General features: G+C 46.9%; 1 protein-coding gene across 1 annotated transcript; it reads left to right on the top strand.

Moving 5' to 3' along the window:
• The first annotated feature begins 320 nt into the window (after positions 1-320).
• CMTM3 (CKLF like MARVEL transmembrane domain containing 3) lies at positions 321-15,178 on the top strand. Its single transcript, XM_039699708.1, has 5 exons — positions 321-502; positions 8,636-8,791; positions 10,537-10,632; positions 11,843-11,960; positions 13,423-15,178. Exons 1-5 carry the CDS (start codon positions 392-394, stop codon positions 13,449-13,451), a joined length of 510 nt encoding a protein of 169 aa, XP_039555642.1. The 5' UTR covers positions 321-391; the 3' UTR covers positions 13,452-15,178.
• Positions 15,179-17,098: the final 1,920 nt, after the last annotated feature.

Below are 17,098 nucleotides of genomic sequence, written 5' to 3'. Positions count from 1 at the left end.
ATGACCCAGTAACCATCCTTTGGAAAGATTTTCTTGTGCCATGTGAATTTCATGTTAAAGCGTCCGCCGTGGCATTTGGATCCTGATATTTCAGCCGTGATTGGGGTTTGGGCTGGGTGAGCCCCAGCGCCCGGCGGTTCTGTGTGCTCGGAGCGGCGGGGCCAGGGGCTGCCCGGCTCCATTGTCCCGGGCTGGGGGCGGGCGCTGGGGCCGCCCCCCACAGCTGGGGATGCTGAAACTTTTTTTTTCACGTTTCCGCAGTGTCACGATTTCCGCTTCCCCCCTTCAGAGAGAAAAAAAAAAAAAAATCAAAAAAAAATTCCACGGCCAACCCCCATCCCCGCGGCTGAGCCCGCGCCCGGCTCGAGCCCAGCCCGGCCCGCCCGCCGCCATGGAGGACCCCGAGCCCGCGGGAGCCGCACCAGCGCCCGGGCTGAGCTCGCTGCTCCCGCCCCGGGAGTTCTTGCGCTCCCGCAAAGGGCAGCTGCTGCTCGCAGAGTCGGTAAGGACGAGACACCGGGGCTGGGGGGCTGCGGGAGCCACCCCCGGGGCGGCCCCACTGACCGACCTGCCCCGGGCCGCTCCCTGTGCGGCTGAGGGGAGAGGGGCGGCAGCGGCGGGGACAGCCGCGGAGAACAGCCGAGGGGAGACGGGGGCAGCAGCCGAGGGGAAATCTAGGGGAAAACCGGGGAAAAACAAATGAGAGGAGCCGTGGGACAACAACCAAGGGGAAAACTGGGGAACAGCCGTACCGGAATGGGGGAACTGCGGGGCTGTCCCAGAGCATAATGGATTTAGCGTAATTCGGGCAGAGCACGTTAGAGACCAGAACTCGTCACGTTTGACTTCCAGTGTATTAAGTGTGTTTCGCTGTCGGGGACCCCTTTTCGGTGAAAAAGCGCTTTGATTTCGTTTTAAGCCCTTTGCAGAGTAATCCAGTAACCCACTAGGGCTGCGGTTTGTATGATCGGCTGGTGCCAGGTGAGGGGGCAGCCTGTCCTCAGTGTGTCAGGAAAGACTTTTCTCATGGATTTGTGATGTGTGGCATCACGGTCGCTCAGCTGCTGTCCCGAGCCCTCCGGAGCTTTGTCCCTGACCCTCAGAGCGATGTGCTTGCTCTCAGCTGTGGAGCCCTTGGGCTGGAGAGCTGCCCAGAGGGAAAGGCTCTGGGGTGCCCAGACAGCGGCTGGGCACAGCCCAGCTGGGCAGAAGGCCAGGCACACCGGCCTGGGTCAGCAGTAGCGTGGCAGCAGGACCAGGGCAGTGACTGTGGTGTGAGACTTTCTGGAATTTTACGGGTAAAGGCTTAAAACCTGACAGCTGAAACAGTGCCCACGTGATAGGGAAGGAGATTGCTCACCCCATGGGGAGTGGGTATTTCACACCAAAATTTAGCTGCTGAATAGGAAACTTGTTGATTGAAATTAGGTGTTCAACATCATTTTTTGCTAGAAATAATGATAAATTCAGACACTTAGTTTGCTGGAGTTTTGGCAGCAGATAGTCAAATATCAGGACAGCCCAAACTGGCAGTCAGGTCCATGGAGCACTGTTGAGATGTGGAATGTGTCTCTGGCTATCCACTGTGCTAGCTCAGGAAGGAAACCGGGATATTCCAGCAAAAGAAAGATAAGGAACAGACCGAAGGAGACAGGATTGTCTGTGACCAGCTGGTGGGGACCAGCTCTGAGGGCTTGTGAGGCTGTGGGCACTGCCCTGCAGCAGAGAGACGGGGAACAGCCAGATGTGAGAGGAAAAGCATTCACTCAGGAGGGCAGGATGACTTCTGTGGTGGGGAAAGTCTGGGGCTGGGTAGCAGCAGGCCATGGGCTTTATCAGCTCTACCAAAAAAATGCCAGCTACCCCGTCCCTCCTTCAGGTACCCCATCACTCCCACAACATCTGTATTTACAAAACTGCACATTTAGAAGATACCAGAGCCCAGCTAACCTGGCTCCTTTGGCATGTATTTTTGTTACATACTGTAACACACACTGGAATTTCCTTTACAAACTTACAGCCACTAAATGATGGCTTTCAGATAGCCTGGCTTTTTAACATCCCAGAATGATGACATGTTGGAGGAATACTGTTCTAGTCATGGGATCAGACTCACCCTTTTGTTGTCATAGAGAAGTACTGACGATGCCTCCTTGGAGTAATAAAAACTGCTCTGTCTTGACAAAACAGGGGTTTATCCTTTGTAAGGCCACTTGGGGCTTCCCAAGGGCATGGCTGGCTGAAAGCAGCTCTAAAATCCCATCTGCAGAGAGCTTTCCTTGTGCTCCTTGCAGGCCAAGCCCACGTGCTCAGGACGTGGTTTCCTGGCAGACAAGAGACAGCAGTAGTTTCTCTCCCGTTGTCTCAGCTTTGCCAGAAGAAACCCTTGAAGACTACACAGGCCCCAGAGTAAATGCAGCCTGTACACAATTAGAGAAATGCAGTGCCAAATAATTGAAGATGAGTCCAAGTTAAATCTATCATGGTTTAAATCTGTGTTTCATCTTTAGCTTTGTATTTCTCGTCTTGAATGTTTAATTTTTCCTCTGACACAGTGCTAATGTGGGGTGGAGTTAGGTTCTGCATAAATGTATGGAAATAATATTCATGGATGCACTTTTTGAACAGTGCTTTTTGTTCAGAAGCAAAGTGGGGTGCTCATTACTGTTACAAATGTCACATTATCCAGCATCTTGGCAGTTCCCCAGAAATGCACTTTATTTCTGCAGCTCTCGAGCCGTTTTTGAAAATAACATTTCCACACAGAGGATCTTTAGGATGTTCAGGTGTGATTTGGTCTGGTACAGTACCCATGTAAACTGGGCATCTGGGTGCTTCCCCTAGAACAGGCCAGGCTGGGATGGAGCTGATAACAGGTAGAGGCGTAATTATCTCAAATTTTATTCAGATAAGGAAGATATCCTTCCCCCATCCCCTGCTCCTTTTGATCTCTACAGAATCACAGAGTGGTTGGGGTTGTATGGGGCCCCTGGGGAACACCCAGTCCCCCTCCCCACTAACCTGCCTGATTAATTTTTTATTCCACCTGGGACATCTGTAAAGACAAAGAAGCAGTAGCATCAAATACATTTATAAGCTTCACTATCTCCTAATCCTGTTTATTCTCACTGTCTTGCTCCCTCCATTTTCTAACCACCATTTACAGATTACTCCATTTACAGGTTAACCATCACCATTACTCCATTTACAGGCTAACCATTTTACAGGTTACTCTTTTTTCCTCTCTGTCCTCCCCCCACCCCATGCCACGGTTTCTTCCACACATTTTAACACTCTTCTTAAGCTGCTCATTTTTTCTAACCACTCAAGTTGCTGTGTTGAGGGTCAGCATCTCATCCCTGCTCTTTTCCACCCTTCAAGAGATGAGTTTTCAGTTCCTGTGTCCTGTGTTGGAACCATTAACAGCCACTCTCACCAGAGCTGGCACCAGAGCTTGTCCAGGCAGGATCCCCAGCTGTGGATTCTGCTGCTCACTGGCTGTTCCACTCAAACCCTTGTGGATGCTTTGACTGGCATCTCCTCAGTCTCCTGAAGCCAGCATGCAGTGGCATTACATTTTCTTTAGTTTTTATAAAAATGCAGTGAGAATAGGTAAAGTTGTGCCACCTTTGTGGTGACATAAAAGGATGTAGAAATCATTGTGCCTGTTTCTCTCCTCTTCTCCTGTCTTTCTCCTGTCTTTTCAGTCTCCTCTGACCTGACCTTCGTAACTGAAACTCCAGCTGCTCGGTGTAAACTCTCCTTTGAAGAGGCCCCTGTGCTTTTCTCAGGGTCTGTAGCCAGAAGGCCTCTCCTGCAGCCAGTTCTGGAGGAAGCAGGAATTTCACCTCCTCGACAAGTGCAGCAGAGAAGTAGTAACTGAACAGCAGAGACCACTGAATGATGCACTTTGTCTGTCTGACAAGAATACAAGAACAAAACACACTCTTGTCCAGAAGATGACACTGCTACCCACTCGTAAAGCCTTAGGCAAAGCTCTTCTTTCCTGAGGAGGGAGGTAGGAGCAGGAGGTGGGAGCAGGAGGTGAGGAGCTGGTGCAGTGATGGCAGTGGCTTCCCAGCATCCCTGAATTCCCAGTGGGTTCCAGCGAGTCTGTTCTTCCTCCTCAGGGGAGACAAAGGCCTCTGGAGCTGCCATGACCTCAGCACTGCTCAGGCCTCTCTCTTCAGGGACATTGTGCTCTCTAGCCACTGTCAGGATTGTTTTTTAGGCTTTGAACTGCAAGCTGGTTGTACAATAAAGTATAACTTTGTAATGCCTGGCCACCGTAGGAAGCCCAGCAACACAGTAATAAGTAATAATTACATGGGATTAAATGGGAAAGTTTCTGAAACACAAGAAGAGTTTTGTGTGAATGGGAGTGTACATAAAGGGTGCTTAGTGAACAGTCAGGCTGCTTTTTTGCCAGGACTTTTTATTATTTTTTTCCCAAGCTATGAAAGGTTCCTGTCCTGCTCTTTGCTGCATTAGAGCCTCCTGCATGCAGATACTCCTTCACAGTGAGGCTGGCAGCAGTCACACCAACCTGTCATCAGCAGCTCAGGAAGAGCTCACTCGGCTGCTTTCAGTGCTCAGGGTGCAATCCCAAGTGAAGGGAAGAGAAAAATGCTGTGTAAATACAAACTGACAAAACTGATAAAACACTGCTGCTTTTTTTTTCCCTCCCAGAAGCTGCAGTGCTTTCTGAAAGTGCTAGAAATGAACTTGCAACTGCATGGAGCCTCACAGACTTCCTCTAGCTGCCTTTTTTTTTTTTTTTTTTTTTTTTTTTTTTTTTTTTTAGCATAGATACAGGGCTGTTACAAAAAACAGAGTCCCATTGCATGACCTTTCTCTGAAGTGACCCTGAAACACACAACTCCAGGAAAAGAGGTGCAGAGGTGCACAGTTGTGATGTGCAGTGGAACATTTGACAGCCTTGGAGGGGTCAGGATATATTCTGAAAGGTGCTTTTGAGTTTTTAGAGCACCTTGCAGTTTGCAAGATGTTTCTCACAAAGACTTGAAGTCTGGAGAAGTATGTAGGTAAGTGTCATTATTTCTGGGTACAGACTGGCACTGCAGTGTTTGTATTGTGGGAGGGGAGGTGTAGTTTTAAAATTTTAAGATAACATCAAATGCTTGAGTTAGTGGTAGTGCACTTAAATGGTCAGAAAAGGCACCTCACTTCTGTAATTCAGAAAAGACAGTTATAGGTAATACCCAATATTGCTCAAGGAGTCTGTGCATTCCAGCTGTCAGAAGAGGAAATGAGCTCTAGACAAGGAGAAATGAGAAACATCATCAAAACCCTACAATTTTGTGGGCTCTTGTATTACACAGGGCTGTTCCCAAGCTACCAAGGAAGTTTGGCATTAAAATTTGCATTAAATCAGGGCAGTGGCAGGAGACAGAAAAGAAGAAAATCAAAGAGCAAGGTGCAGTGCCATGGTCATCACCTGACAGACCTTGGGCACCTCCTTCCTCTTGTTCCTCTGGCTCTTTCCAAGGTCTGCCTCCCTCCCCTTCCTGTGCCTTCCAAAAATACAATCTTTCAAATCTTCATTCTTAAAATCTGATCTGTTCTTTTATAGGTTTTTATTTCACATAAAATCTTCCTTGGGCCCTTTCAGTCTCAGAGTGCCTCCAGAAGGAGGAATGGTGTTTAACTGCAGACCAGTCACCAGTCTTCAGAGTCTTTCCCCTTTACTAATACCATCAGTAAGCTAATGAAATCAAATAGGTTCTTGTGAATCAAAAGGTGCCCTTTTTTCAGTGTGCAGTTCTCCTCACAGGGGATGCTGACAAGTGGAGAGCAGGACAGGCTGGAGTGAATCCCACCACTGAGGGTGGGGAGGTGGGAGTACAGTGGCTGACCTTCGGGGCTGAGGAGCAGGCAGCAGGACACTGCTGTCACCTACCAGTCATGCAGGGCTTGGTTTGAACAAGTGACTGGTCTGGTAACTAGATTTTAAAATAAACAACTAATATTTCCTCAGCCTCTCTGGGTCAGACCCAATTAGAAAGTTGAAATGCTCATGCTGATCTCCTCAGCACCTTCCCTGGCACAGAAGCAGGGATCCCCTGGCACCCCATCCCCTGGGATCAGGGGCTCTTTGGTGTGTTCCTGCCACAGACCAGCTCCTGCTTTACCCTGAGTCCAGCTGTGTCTGAACCTCACACCTGCCCAGCGCTGAGAGGAGACAGCAGGAGCTTTCCCTGGCACAAATTGCCATAAAGCTGATAAGAACAGACCACAAAAGCTCTTCCCTTCACTTTACACTTCATCAGGAAAGCTTTTTTCTCAGTGCAAAAGCAGTCAGAGCACAGGAGTTACTGACGCAAACGGAATGGAGATCAAAGGGATCTCTGCTGTGCAGCATCACCTGACATATCTGAAATTTGCCTCTCTGCCTCTCCTCAGTGCTCCAGTAGGATGCTTTATTTAACACTGCATTTAGTCCTTTCCTAAGAGATCACTAGGTTTAATTCAAGTCTGAGGACCTGCCATTGGAAGGGCTGTGGTCAGTGGGACCTGCCCTGAACCCATCTCCCTGCTGCTGGTCACCCCTGCAGCACGGCCATCGTCTGCCTTTAGCCACAAAAGAAGACTTTTTTTCAACACCAAAACAAAAAGAAAATGTCCTGTATAGATGGTGATTTCTTCTTTTTTCCAAGAAAACATAGAACTGTGTCTAAATTGTGTTCCAGAAATGCAAGTGAAGTGGATTTGCAGAGCAAGTGCAGTCTTTGTTCTTTGGGGTGGGAAGGGAATAGGTGCTGTGATGGGAAGAAGGAAGTCCTCTCTCAGGAGTTGTCAAGCTCTGGTAAATCCACTTCCCTTCAAAGAGTTCTTATCACTTTTAGCTCATAGGAAGAAAATACCACACTAAGGATGAGATACAGGGAATGAACTCCCTCCACTTTATGAAAAGAAGAAAAACCTGCAGAGAGGCTCTGTGAGCAATAAACAACTCAGAATGGGGTAAACACGAACAAATGGGGCAGATATTCCCACCCAGCAGGCCCATGCAGCAGTGGGCTCTATAAACTATCCCAGCTCAGTCTCTTAGAACCCCGTGAAACAAGAACAATGCATAGACCTTTAAGATAAATATAGTCTCTTACTAAAAATGTTACATCCTCTCTAACCTCACCAGCCAGTCCTAATGGATGAAAACAGTTTATTCCAGCTGTTAGCATCCTGCTCAGGCACTGACTGCTTTCCCAAAACACAGGCTGGGAATAAAAGCTTGGTAATTAATTACACCAAGAAATTATTTCAGTGGGATTTAACTGCTTAGTTGTCCCCTAAACATAAAAGGTTTTTTTGATACGTGTATTTGAGAGTTGACTGACCTCTCATAGGAGTAATTACCAATCAGTAACTATAGGAGGGTAATAGGAGTGATAATAATCATCACTCAAGTGCATGATGATTTCTTCTGAGGTGGTCCCCAGAAACCCATGGTAGCAGCAAACAAAGAAATCCACAGAGCTGAAATTTAACACGGCAAATGCATTGATTACCTTTGCAGGAAGCTACATCTGCCTTTAGATATGCAATCTAGGGGGAAAAAAATCCATTTATTTTCAGTGCTGTGTGAGTGGGAATGTCAGTGTCCTGATTTGTAATTAGACGTTTAAAAAGTCTTGGTCATCTAATGCTCAGTCTGTGCTGAGCAAAAGCATCCCTGAGTTTTGGGAAGGCAGAGATTTGTCTCCAGGAAAAAAAAGGCTGGACAGAGCAGCCCAGGTGTAAACTGGTACATGGTAATGTGTAATTCAGCATCCTGCCTGCTTTTGTTACTTCAAGCTAAATTGATTGAAACAGCAACCAGTTCCCATGCAAGGCAGTTAAACAGGAGGACTGGAGACTCTTTTGCAAACACAGTCCAGTACCATTAAGGTACTGCCTGGTGTAGGTGAAAATGCATTTTCTTCAGTTGTTTTCCCATTGAGAAACTTGTATTTTGAGCCATATTCTAAAGGTATTTTAATTCAGTGCAGAAAAAATGCCATTTTTTATTATTTACTAGAGTTAGGAAACATGGAGATAAATCTATGGGAGTTATCTGTCCTATTACTCTCTAAAACAGCTGCCATGCTGGAAAACTGGAACCAGACACTTCCAGAAGTCACAGAACAATTCATTCTTGGCCCTTTTCTATCCGTCATCATCCGACTTTATTCTTTCGACTCCAAGATTATAAATGCTGAGTTACTTCAGGTTGTCTGAGCAGTGATTTGGGTTTCAAATGAGAGCTGTCACGACTGAAAGCTTAGAGCTCTGCTTGCTTGGCAACACCCCACTCTATTTTCAGAATTATGTTGTCAGAGCTGTTTACAATCCAGAGCAAATTACTGACTTCAAGAGGTGCAAATCCACCCAGCGCTCCGGAAAAGCGATTTCACACACATGGAAATAAACACCCTTACTTCAGATTTATTCTGTGCTGAACAAGAAAAATCATTTGGCCCAATGAAAAATAAAAAAGCAGGATGCTGAAGCTGTGCCAGCAGCAGCAGCAGCACTCTGACAGAAATACACAGGGAAAATAACACTTCAAAGCTGCTCAGCTGCCTACGGCTCTGCTATTCCATGCAAATAACTACGAGTTTTCCCTTTACTTTAGGTGCTGTCATTTATCATCTTTATCTGCTATATTGCATCTCTAGCAGCTTCTTTCATGATGGCACCACTCCTAGAGTTTCTGCTGGCACTGTTTCTTTTTTTTGCCTACGCCTCCAAGCTTAATGAGAAGTTTAAAGGAGTCCACTGGCCTTTGGCGGTAAGTGAGATGTGCAACAGAAACCTTCAGATTTAATTGTGCAGTGAGAGGGGAGGGAAAGGGGCTGGGCAGGAGATCAGGGTGACTGTAACAATTTTACTGCCCTCTTAGAAACTTCTCCCTGCTGCCTCTGCTTCAGAAGGTCCCAGAGGACTCTGTACTATGCTCTGCTCTGCACTGCAGCTTTTTGGGTGCTGACACAAAGCATGGCTTTATCAAAGCACAGAATGTATGCCCAGTTCCAGGCAGATGACTTAGGGCCAGCATCAGCCCAAGTCTGACTGCTGGGGGCTCCTTATTGCCACCCTTGCAGAGGGGGAAACAGGTGTGTTGCTGATAATGGGCAGACTTTGTCAGGCTGTGATTAAATTCTCGGGTAGAGTTACACCCACAGACAGTCTGAGCTGCTCTGGGAAGGGCAGCTCTGGCCAGTTCTTGCTCACAAAGGAGCCCAGTGGCTGCTGGGGCAGTGCTGGGGCTGCAGGAGAGCCCTGGCCACTGGATGTCCCTGCAGTCTCAAATATCACTGCAAAGGGAGCAGCTGCCTTGCAGTACAAATACTTGAAAAAACCCTGCTGATTTCATCAGTCTCGATTCTCTTGGTACCATCAGTAGTTCATTGCACTGAGGTTTGAATTAGAGCTCTCAGTGTATAAAAATAGCTTCAGCAAGGCCACTGGTAGATAAAACAATATCAGTTACTTTGGCTACGACTGTGCACAGCTCTCAGCTGGTAATCTCAGTTCCATCCTTTTCCCATTTTCTACATGCATCTGGTTCCAGAACTAAGACAAAAAAGGCACTTGTGTGTGTTCATTATGGCCATTACCATAACATACTGCAGGCACACAATGTAGATAATTGACCTTGTCCTGACTTCAGAGGAGTCAGGTTTCTTGCAGGATTTGTGCTTCGAGACAAATCTTACTCCTCCATCTGTTCCGGAAAGGCAGAAGAGCTAATTGTGAACAGGGCTGAAGGTACCATTATTGCAGCCCTCGTGATTTGCACATGCCCTGGGACACAGCTCTGTGTTTAAAGCCCACTGCAGGGACATCCCTGCTGGTGTGACAGGGCCCAGCAGGGCATCCCAGGGATCACACCAGGCACGGCTCCTGGGGTCCTGCTGGTGTGACAGGGCCCAGCAGGGCATATCCCAGGGATGACACCAGGCACAGCTCCTGGGGCAGGCTGGTGGAGCTGGCAGTGGACATGAGAAGCACAAATTATTCCAACACTAAACCAAGTGTTTGGTTCCTGGATGAGGAGCTGCACAGACAGGTCTCCCTGGAGATCACCACAGCCCTGCATCCACAGAGAGACAGGCACCTGTTCCCACAGACTGGGACCTCCTGAGCCTCTGGTGCCACAGAGTTCTGCTCAAACACGAGGTTTTTAAGGCATTTCAAATGATTTTTCCATTAAAGCCCTTGCTGTGCTCCAATGCAAACGCCCCACAAAGCCCTTCCCAGGCTGAAGGAAGGTCTGCCTGACACAGGCAGGGTAGCAGCAGGATTTATCCCAGCATCTTTAAGAGCAGAAGTTTATGCCAAGGTTCAGGTCTTCTCTTATTTAGAGCTATTTCACAGATGAGCAGTTCCTCCTCTACAGCAAACCAGATTGTGGTCACATGCCAGCAAAGCCACTGCTGCAACAACAGAGGGGCTGAGTGTTAGTTTCCAGGATGGAATTTTTTAGAGGAAATCCTTGACCAGTCTGAGAATGCACCATTGCTTCTTCCACAGGATTTCTTGCGCTGTGTCACCGCTGCCATTATTTACTTTGCCATTTCAATTGCTGCTGTCTCAAAATACAGCGATGGAGCATCAAAAGCAGCAGGGGTGAGTAGGCATGAGCTTTCCAGCTGAGTGCTGTGGTGAACTGAGTGCACTTCAGTACATGGATGTACTTGAGAAACAGTTCCAATATGACCCACTGCAAGTCATAGAAGTTTTCTTCAATTAACTGAGAATTAATTTGCCTAAAGCAAAGAAGAAATAGTCACTTATTCAGAAAAACATGTCTTGAACCAATGAATAGTTTTTTTACCCTAAGAGAGCTGCTCATTGTTAACTGTACCCTTAGGGAAGGCACCTATTCTGCTTTTTAATTTTACTAGTTGCTCCTGCAAGGAGTGTCAAGATCCTTGAATGGAGGGGATAATAATGATGATGATGATGATGATGATACAAAAAAAAAAAATAAAAAAAATCCCTCAAACTTGTAACTGCTAAGGCCAGTCTAAATTAAGTAACTTCAACCTTCTGCCTCTCCTGCTTAGTTTTACTTGGATGAGTTGAAACAAGAGCAGTGTCATTTTACCCTCCAGTACAAGGACTGCTCAGGAGGGAGCCTTCACCCATCAGCATTTTGTGGTCAGAAATACAATACAGCCCCTGCATCTGCAACTTGACTCTAAGCATCAATAATGTATGCAACATAAATAAAATTTGCATAACAATTTTTTAAGCTTGGGCAGAACAGTGCCCAGTGGTGTCGGCAGCGGCCCTTCCCAAGCCATCCCAGAATACAAACCCAGATCTTGTTTAATCTTTGTCCCTGCAGTGAGCCATGGAGCAATGGAGTGTGCTCAGCCCAGGCTCCCAGACCAGCACCCAGCTTGGCACAACTCTGCTGCTCTGACACTGGAGAGGGAATTCCAGAATCATTTTAATCTGTCTAGTTCACTCAGCAGTAGACACATCTCCTTGCAAACAAGTGGAAAATTATTTTCCAAGAAATGGAGGTGATTCCTTTGTGGCAGATGTGCCCTGGGACAGTGGAGGTGCAGGAAATGCTGATGTCCAGAATGTGCCCAGAGCCCAGGAGGGCTGCAGCCTGGGGGAGGGATAAAGACACCCCTGGTCACTTCTCAGGCTCCCAAATCAGCTATAATTCAGGTGATACCCATGTGCCACAAACCATTTCCCTTCCCTGCCTTTTTGGAAAGGCACAGGCCAAAAAATTCCGTGGAGTTTTTCCTGTGTGGGTTTGCTTTGTCCCTGACAGACGGGAGCTGTTGCTAAGGAGAGCATTATTTTGCCCTTTCAGGTGTTTGGGTTTGCAGCCACCATCGTGTTTGCCATTGATTTCTACATCACCTTCAATGACCTGGTCACTTTCCTCAAGCAAGGCAGCTCTGATTCCCCTGAGGGGCACAAGACAGAAGGTGGGTGAAATTCCCTGCTTGTCACATGAGCTGCAGTGTGAGATTTCCCTCTCCAGTTCACCCTTTGCAGGGAGCAAGAGCTCTTGCTCAGTAAGAGCAGTTTCTATTCTTGGGTTTGTCTGCCACAGCTCTGCTCAGTTAGGAAGCTGCAAATGGAATTCCAGTGATTTATGAAGATAACCTGCAAGCCAGGAATGTGAAGTTTCTCAGAGTTTCACATCTCACTTTGAAAAGCCCCAGATCCAATTATAGAAATCACCATGCAGCACAGATTTTCCTTCCCTATTAAAATGTCTTGCTGTAAAAACAAGCAAACTTCTACCTTTTTTGTTGTTGTTGTTTTTGGTAACTTACAATTAACATCCATTAATCCACAGCTTTTTGTGTCCAAATAGTGCTTTTCTCTTTATCATTTCCTTATCATGATTGCCTCCTATGATCTTTGACCATCTGTGGGCAAATGACCTTGAATGCCAAGGGTCAAGCAGCATAAAATTAACAAGGTTGCTATCAATTTTTTTTCTATTACAATTCACTTCAGATCAGACAGATCCACTTAGGAGGAGATAAAAAGAAGGTGTTGGGTGTTCAAAGCCAGCTCAAGTCAGGACAGGGGTAGTTGTTCTGTAGTTTCCACCCAAATCAGGCATCATGTCCATTTGACTACTTATTGCACCCACCCTTGGATTAAAAAGACTGCTTCACACTTAAAAATAAACAAAAAATATCCCAAAACACCCCATCTAAAACCCCTGAAAACCTAACACCCAAGGTGTGTATGGAATCCCAGGAGGTGAACAGCAGCACTGACTCTCTCTTCTGGGGATTTTAGTCGACTGTTAAATGTTTTTTCAAGCTTTAGGCTGAAAAGAAACACAAAAGAAAAAAAGAATAAAAGGAACAGGAAGGAGACTGTAAAAGCTAAAAACTGAACTGCCCTCAGAAGATGATCAGGTGGCAAGGGTGCAGAATTAGGATACAGATTAGATCTAATTCCCCTGGAGATGGAGACACAAATACATAAACTCACAGAAATGCAGTCCCACAGCTTGTGGCCATGCAAGGAGGGCTCAGCCCTGCAGCCCCAACTTGTGTTCACACAGGGGCTCTTAATGCTGAGGCCAGAAGGATGGAGCTCTGTGGCCTGCTGGGATTTCTCAGCATCTCAGAGCTTGTGGCTCTCAGAAGTGTAGGGCTGTGAGCACATGGCCAGCAGCAGGGATGTGCCCAGAGCAGCAAAGATGCCAGCAGGGCCTCTCAGCAGCATCTCCCAGCTCCTTCAAACACCATTTCAGGTCCCACCACCTCAGCAAGAGCTGCCATTTCACAGAGGTGTTCATTCCCAGCCTCTGTGTCCTTCGAGGCACACCCTGCCAGCGCAGCCTCTCTGTCCCAGCCAGAGCCACAGCTGGGGGGATTTCCAGTTTGCATTTTCACTTTTGTTCCTTCTTTCACCCCTCAGATGAGGACTCCGACTCTGACTCAGACTGAAGAACCAAACACCAACCAAGCGTGAAGGGAAGATGATCAAGCACTTTCCTCTTTGCTGAATGCACTGCCAATTGAAATATCCCCTCATTTCAGCCCCTTTCCACCTCACTGTTTATGGAATCACCAGAGCACAGACAGGGCAGTGATGTGGAAAAGGAGACTACTCCCAGTGCATTGAACACTCCTTGGAAACTGCAGATCCTACAGCAGATCTGTCCAAACAACACAGCTCAATTCTCTGTTGGCCCTTCCCACTGAGCACATCCATGTCCCGAGTAAGTGGGAACAGCATTTTTAACATTTACAGCTTTTAATGTGCTTTCATAATACCAAACCTTTAACACTTAGAGCTTTTATACTTCTTGACATGCCAAAGAGGAGAGGTGTGGGTGCCTGTTTGTATTTTTCTTGATTAACTAACAGTATTTCTTTATCCAAAGTCTGAATACTCCCAAGCATTGAAGGCATGGCTTACAGTTAGCATGCTGCTTTCAATACCTTTGTATCTCCTGTCTATCTGTGACAAGGAAAAGTGACAACTGGAAATCTGCAGCAAGAGCAAACCTCAAAGTATAATGGTGCTGCAGGGCAGCTGGCTCATTGAACATTCAGTATCCCTTGTTTTAAGCTGCTTGGATGGAGTCACATCCCCTCTGCTGCAATTTCACCACAGGATGGGGTGGAACAGTTGAGGCAGCTCTGGGCAGCCCTGTCCTGTTTTTGTGGAAGCCCTGGGAGTGTTTGCACAGCCAGGGAAGGCAGGCTTGGCAAATACCTCCCAGCAGGACCTGCCTGGTGAAACCTGCAGGTGTCTGTGCCCCAGGCACCAGTGCTGGTGTCCTGCTCTGTGCCACTGGCCACTGTACACTGAATGTACACTGAGTGCCTCCTCCCCACTGTGAAAAGGCCAAGAAACCAACCCCAAACTACAGAATGTCTGCAATAAATTCATCTCCCCACCCCCCTTTTTTCAGTGTGGCTGGGTGGGGTGGGTTGGGTTTTCTCCCCTGGAAGAATGTGATTTATCTTGTCTTGTATTCCAGGGAAAAAGCCCTCTGAATGTAAAAGTTGTTTTCACAGGTAGCACAACCTGCCCTGGAATATCTGTGTCCATTTATAAACACTTGGGAGTGCTTGGGAAGAGTGCTCCTCACAGGTGGCATCAGACAGGTCTGTGGCAATCTGTATGGATGTTTTAAAAATGAATACAGCACCACAACAGGTGTGATTAAAATGTGAGCAGATGGTACTAACAGAGTAAGTGAAAAACAGGGAAAAAACAATAAAGGCAGATTTCCTTTGGAATAAAATCAGCATCTGGGTTCCAGTTCCCTGGGGCAGCTGCCAGCAGGACAGGGGAGCTGGCAGGGACCAGGGGTGCTGGTCAGGCTCAGAGTTGTCCAGCAGGCAGCTCCTGCATCTCCTGCTTCCTGACCACTGACAGAGTAAATGCAAAACAAGTGGTTGCTTCTAAATGGGACAGACAATCTCTGATTTATGAGAAATATTTCTTTGGACCTTTTCCTGTACGAAATCCCATGCTTCTCTCCTTTCTCTTGTTGTATTTTACTGGCACACACTGTGATGTTCAGGGGACCTAGGCTCATTTTTATACTTGTTTTGTATTTCTCTTTTTTTTTTTTTAAGTAAAAAATGTACTGCATGTCACAGCTGGAGACGTGGTTAATATTTAGAAACCATGCTGGATTAAACTTCTTTTAATAGAAGTATTGGGTGTCTTTACTTACTTGAAGACCTGATTTTGCTGCTTTGCCTGTGCCCAGCACAAGGGGCAATGACTTCAGGAATCCTAAATCTGGGGAAGGGGCACAGCTCAGAGCCAGCCCTGGGGACCAGCCACGGGACAAACCTCTTCCTTAGGACATGAGATGAAAAAATTTAACCAAGAATTTGTTCTACTATTGAGTAGACATTTTGGATTCAGTGCTCTCTCTTGTAAACCAATAAACAACAAAGTCCCCTTCGGGTTCATCCTTCACACACCCAAAATATATTGAGGTTTTCTGGTCATTTTTTCCATGTTGGTTTAAAGGAAACGGGCACCAAACAAAATGTTCATTAGTTGCTTCGGGATTGCTTTAGCAGCTTGCAGTGAGGTGCCTGCCCAGAGAATTTCCTTACTGGCTTTTCAGTCCTTGATGGCTCCGATTGTTTCAAAGCACTTTGCTCCCAGGGTCAAGCACTTCTGTAAGATCCCAGGCTTTTATTAAAAATGACCTGTTCCCATGACTGAAAGAAAACATGGTTCTGTATTTTAGAGATATCATTTCAGAAAATTAGATTTAAAATAATTACTTCAAAGCCAGTTTGGATTGGGGTGGAAGGGGCTGACTCACTCTTCTGCCCATATTCTGCCACAAATACTGCACCAAGTTCAGGGTCTGGGGCACGTGGAGGAAAAGTCAGCTTGGCTTTTGGGGTGTGTTTGGTTGTTTTTCCTCAACTGACATCAAAAGGGTGCTGGGAGCACTCTCTGCAATTCAGGAGACAAGCACAGCACCCCCCCTGCAGTGTGGAACCCTTAAGTGAGTGCTGATTTCAGTGGCCTCCTCAGACACCTCTTTCCAATCACAATCACTCGTGTCCTGTGGAGGAGCTGCTTCCAAAGCCCCCAGAGCCCAGTCCCTGCCCTCACTGCAGCCACCTGGAGTTCCTGGGCCTGCCTGAGAAGGAGTTTCCAACCCCAAGTGTGGATGAATCCTTGTAGGAAGAATGCCAGAAGTTCCATGACCCCAAAGCCACCGACAGGAAGGGAAAGTGGCTCCTCAGGTGAGTTCACACAGCTCTCCTCTGCCTGAAGGGCTCTCTCCCTCCTACCAAGTTTTTCCATTTATCTGTGGACTTGCTCAGACTTGTGCAGTGATTTTTGGACAGGTGACACTAAAGAGTTCAAAAGACCTTTCCAAGAAACTCAAATACCTTTCCAAGTAGCTGGTTTAGATTCTGACTGAAGTAAGAGGCTCTGTTATCCTTTGAACACCCTGGCCATTACCCCACCCAACTGTGCTTTTCACTTGATACTGTTTGAAGTTCCTCAGGTCTTCAGTTTCCATCTGACAGTCACTTCCAGGAAAGCAAGGAAGAGCAGAGAATCTCAGCTGCTGTGGTGGTGGAGAACAGCCTGGTGTGCTGGAAAGCAGAACACAACTGCTCTGCTCAGTAAGCACCTGGTTCCACTCATTGTCCTTCTGCTAAGCAAGTTCACTGGGCACAGTTCTGGTCAGAAATAATATCATTGAGTGGCTTCACTCCAGATTTGCACCAGGACACAAACTGCCCTCCAGGGCAAATGCCACATGTGCAGCATGTGCAGAGCAGCCCCACCTGGCCCTCCGTTAATCCTCAGAGAGGATGCATCAAGGAGGCAGAAGAAATTTCACTGAGAATGTGAACCTTCTCACATCTTTTTGCATGGCTTAAAAGTCAGGATCTTTAAAAAGTCAGGAATAAATAAACAGGAGTGCATCAAAGAATCCACACTGCAACACAGATAGTCACCCTAGGACACTCCTTTACTGGAAGAATTCACTGTTCAGTGTTTTGTAAAGCTTCCAGGCCAGAAAGTAAAACAGTGTTACCCAGAAAATTTAAGTGTGGTTTTGTTTGGGGCTTTGGAGAGGAGGAGT

This window comes from Passer montanus, unplaced genomic scaffold (genome assembly GCF_014805655.1).
Source record: "Passer montanus isolate IOZ18808 unplaced genomic scaffold, ASM1480565v1 scaffold138, whole genome shotgun sequence".
NCBI classification, from domain to species: Eukaryota; Metazoa; Chordata; class Aves; order Passeriformes; family Passeridae; genus Passer; species Passer montanus.
This window is presented reverse-complemented; position numbering and strand designations above follow the sequence as displayed.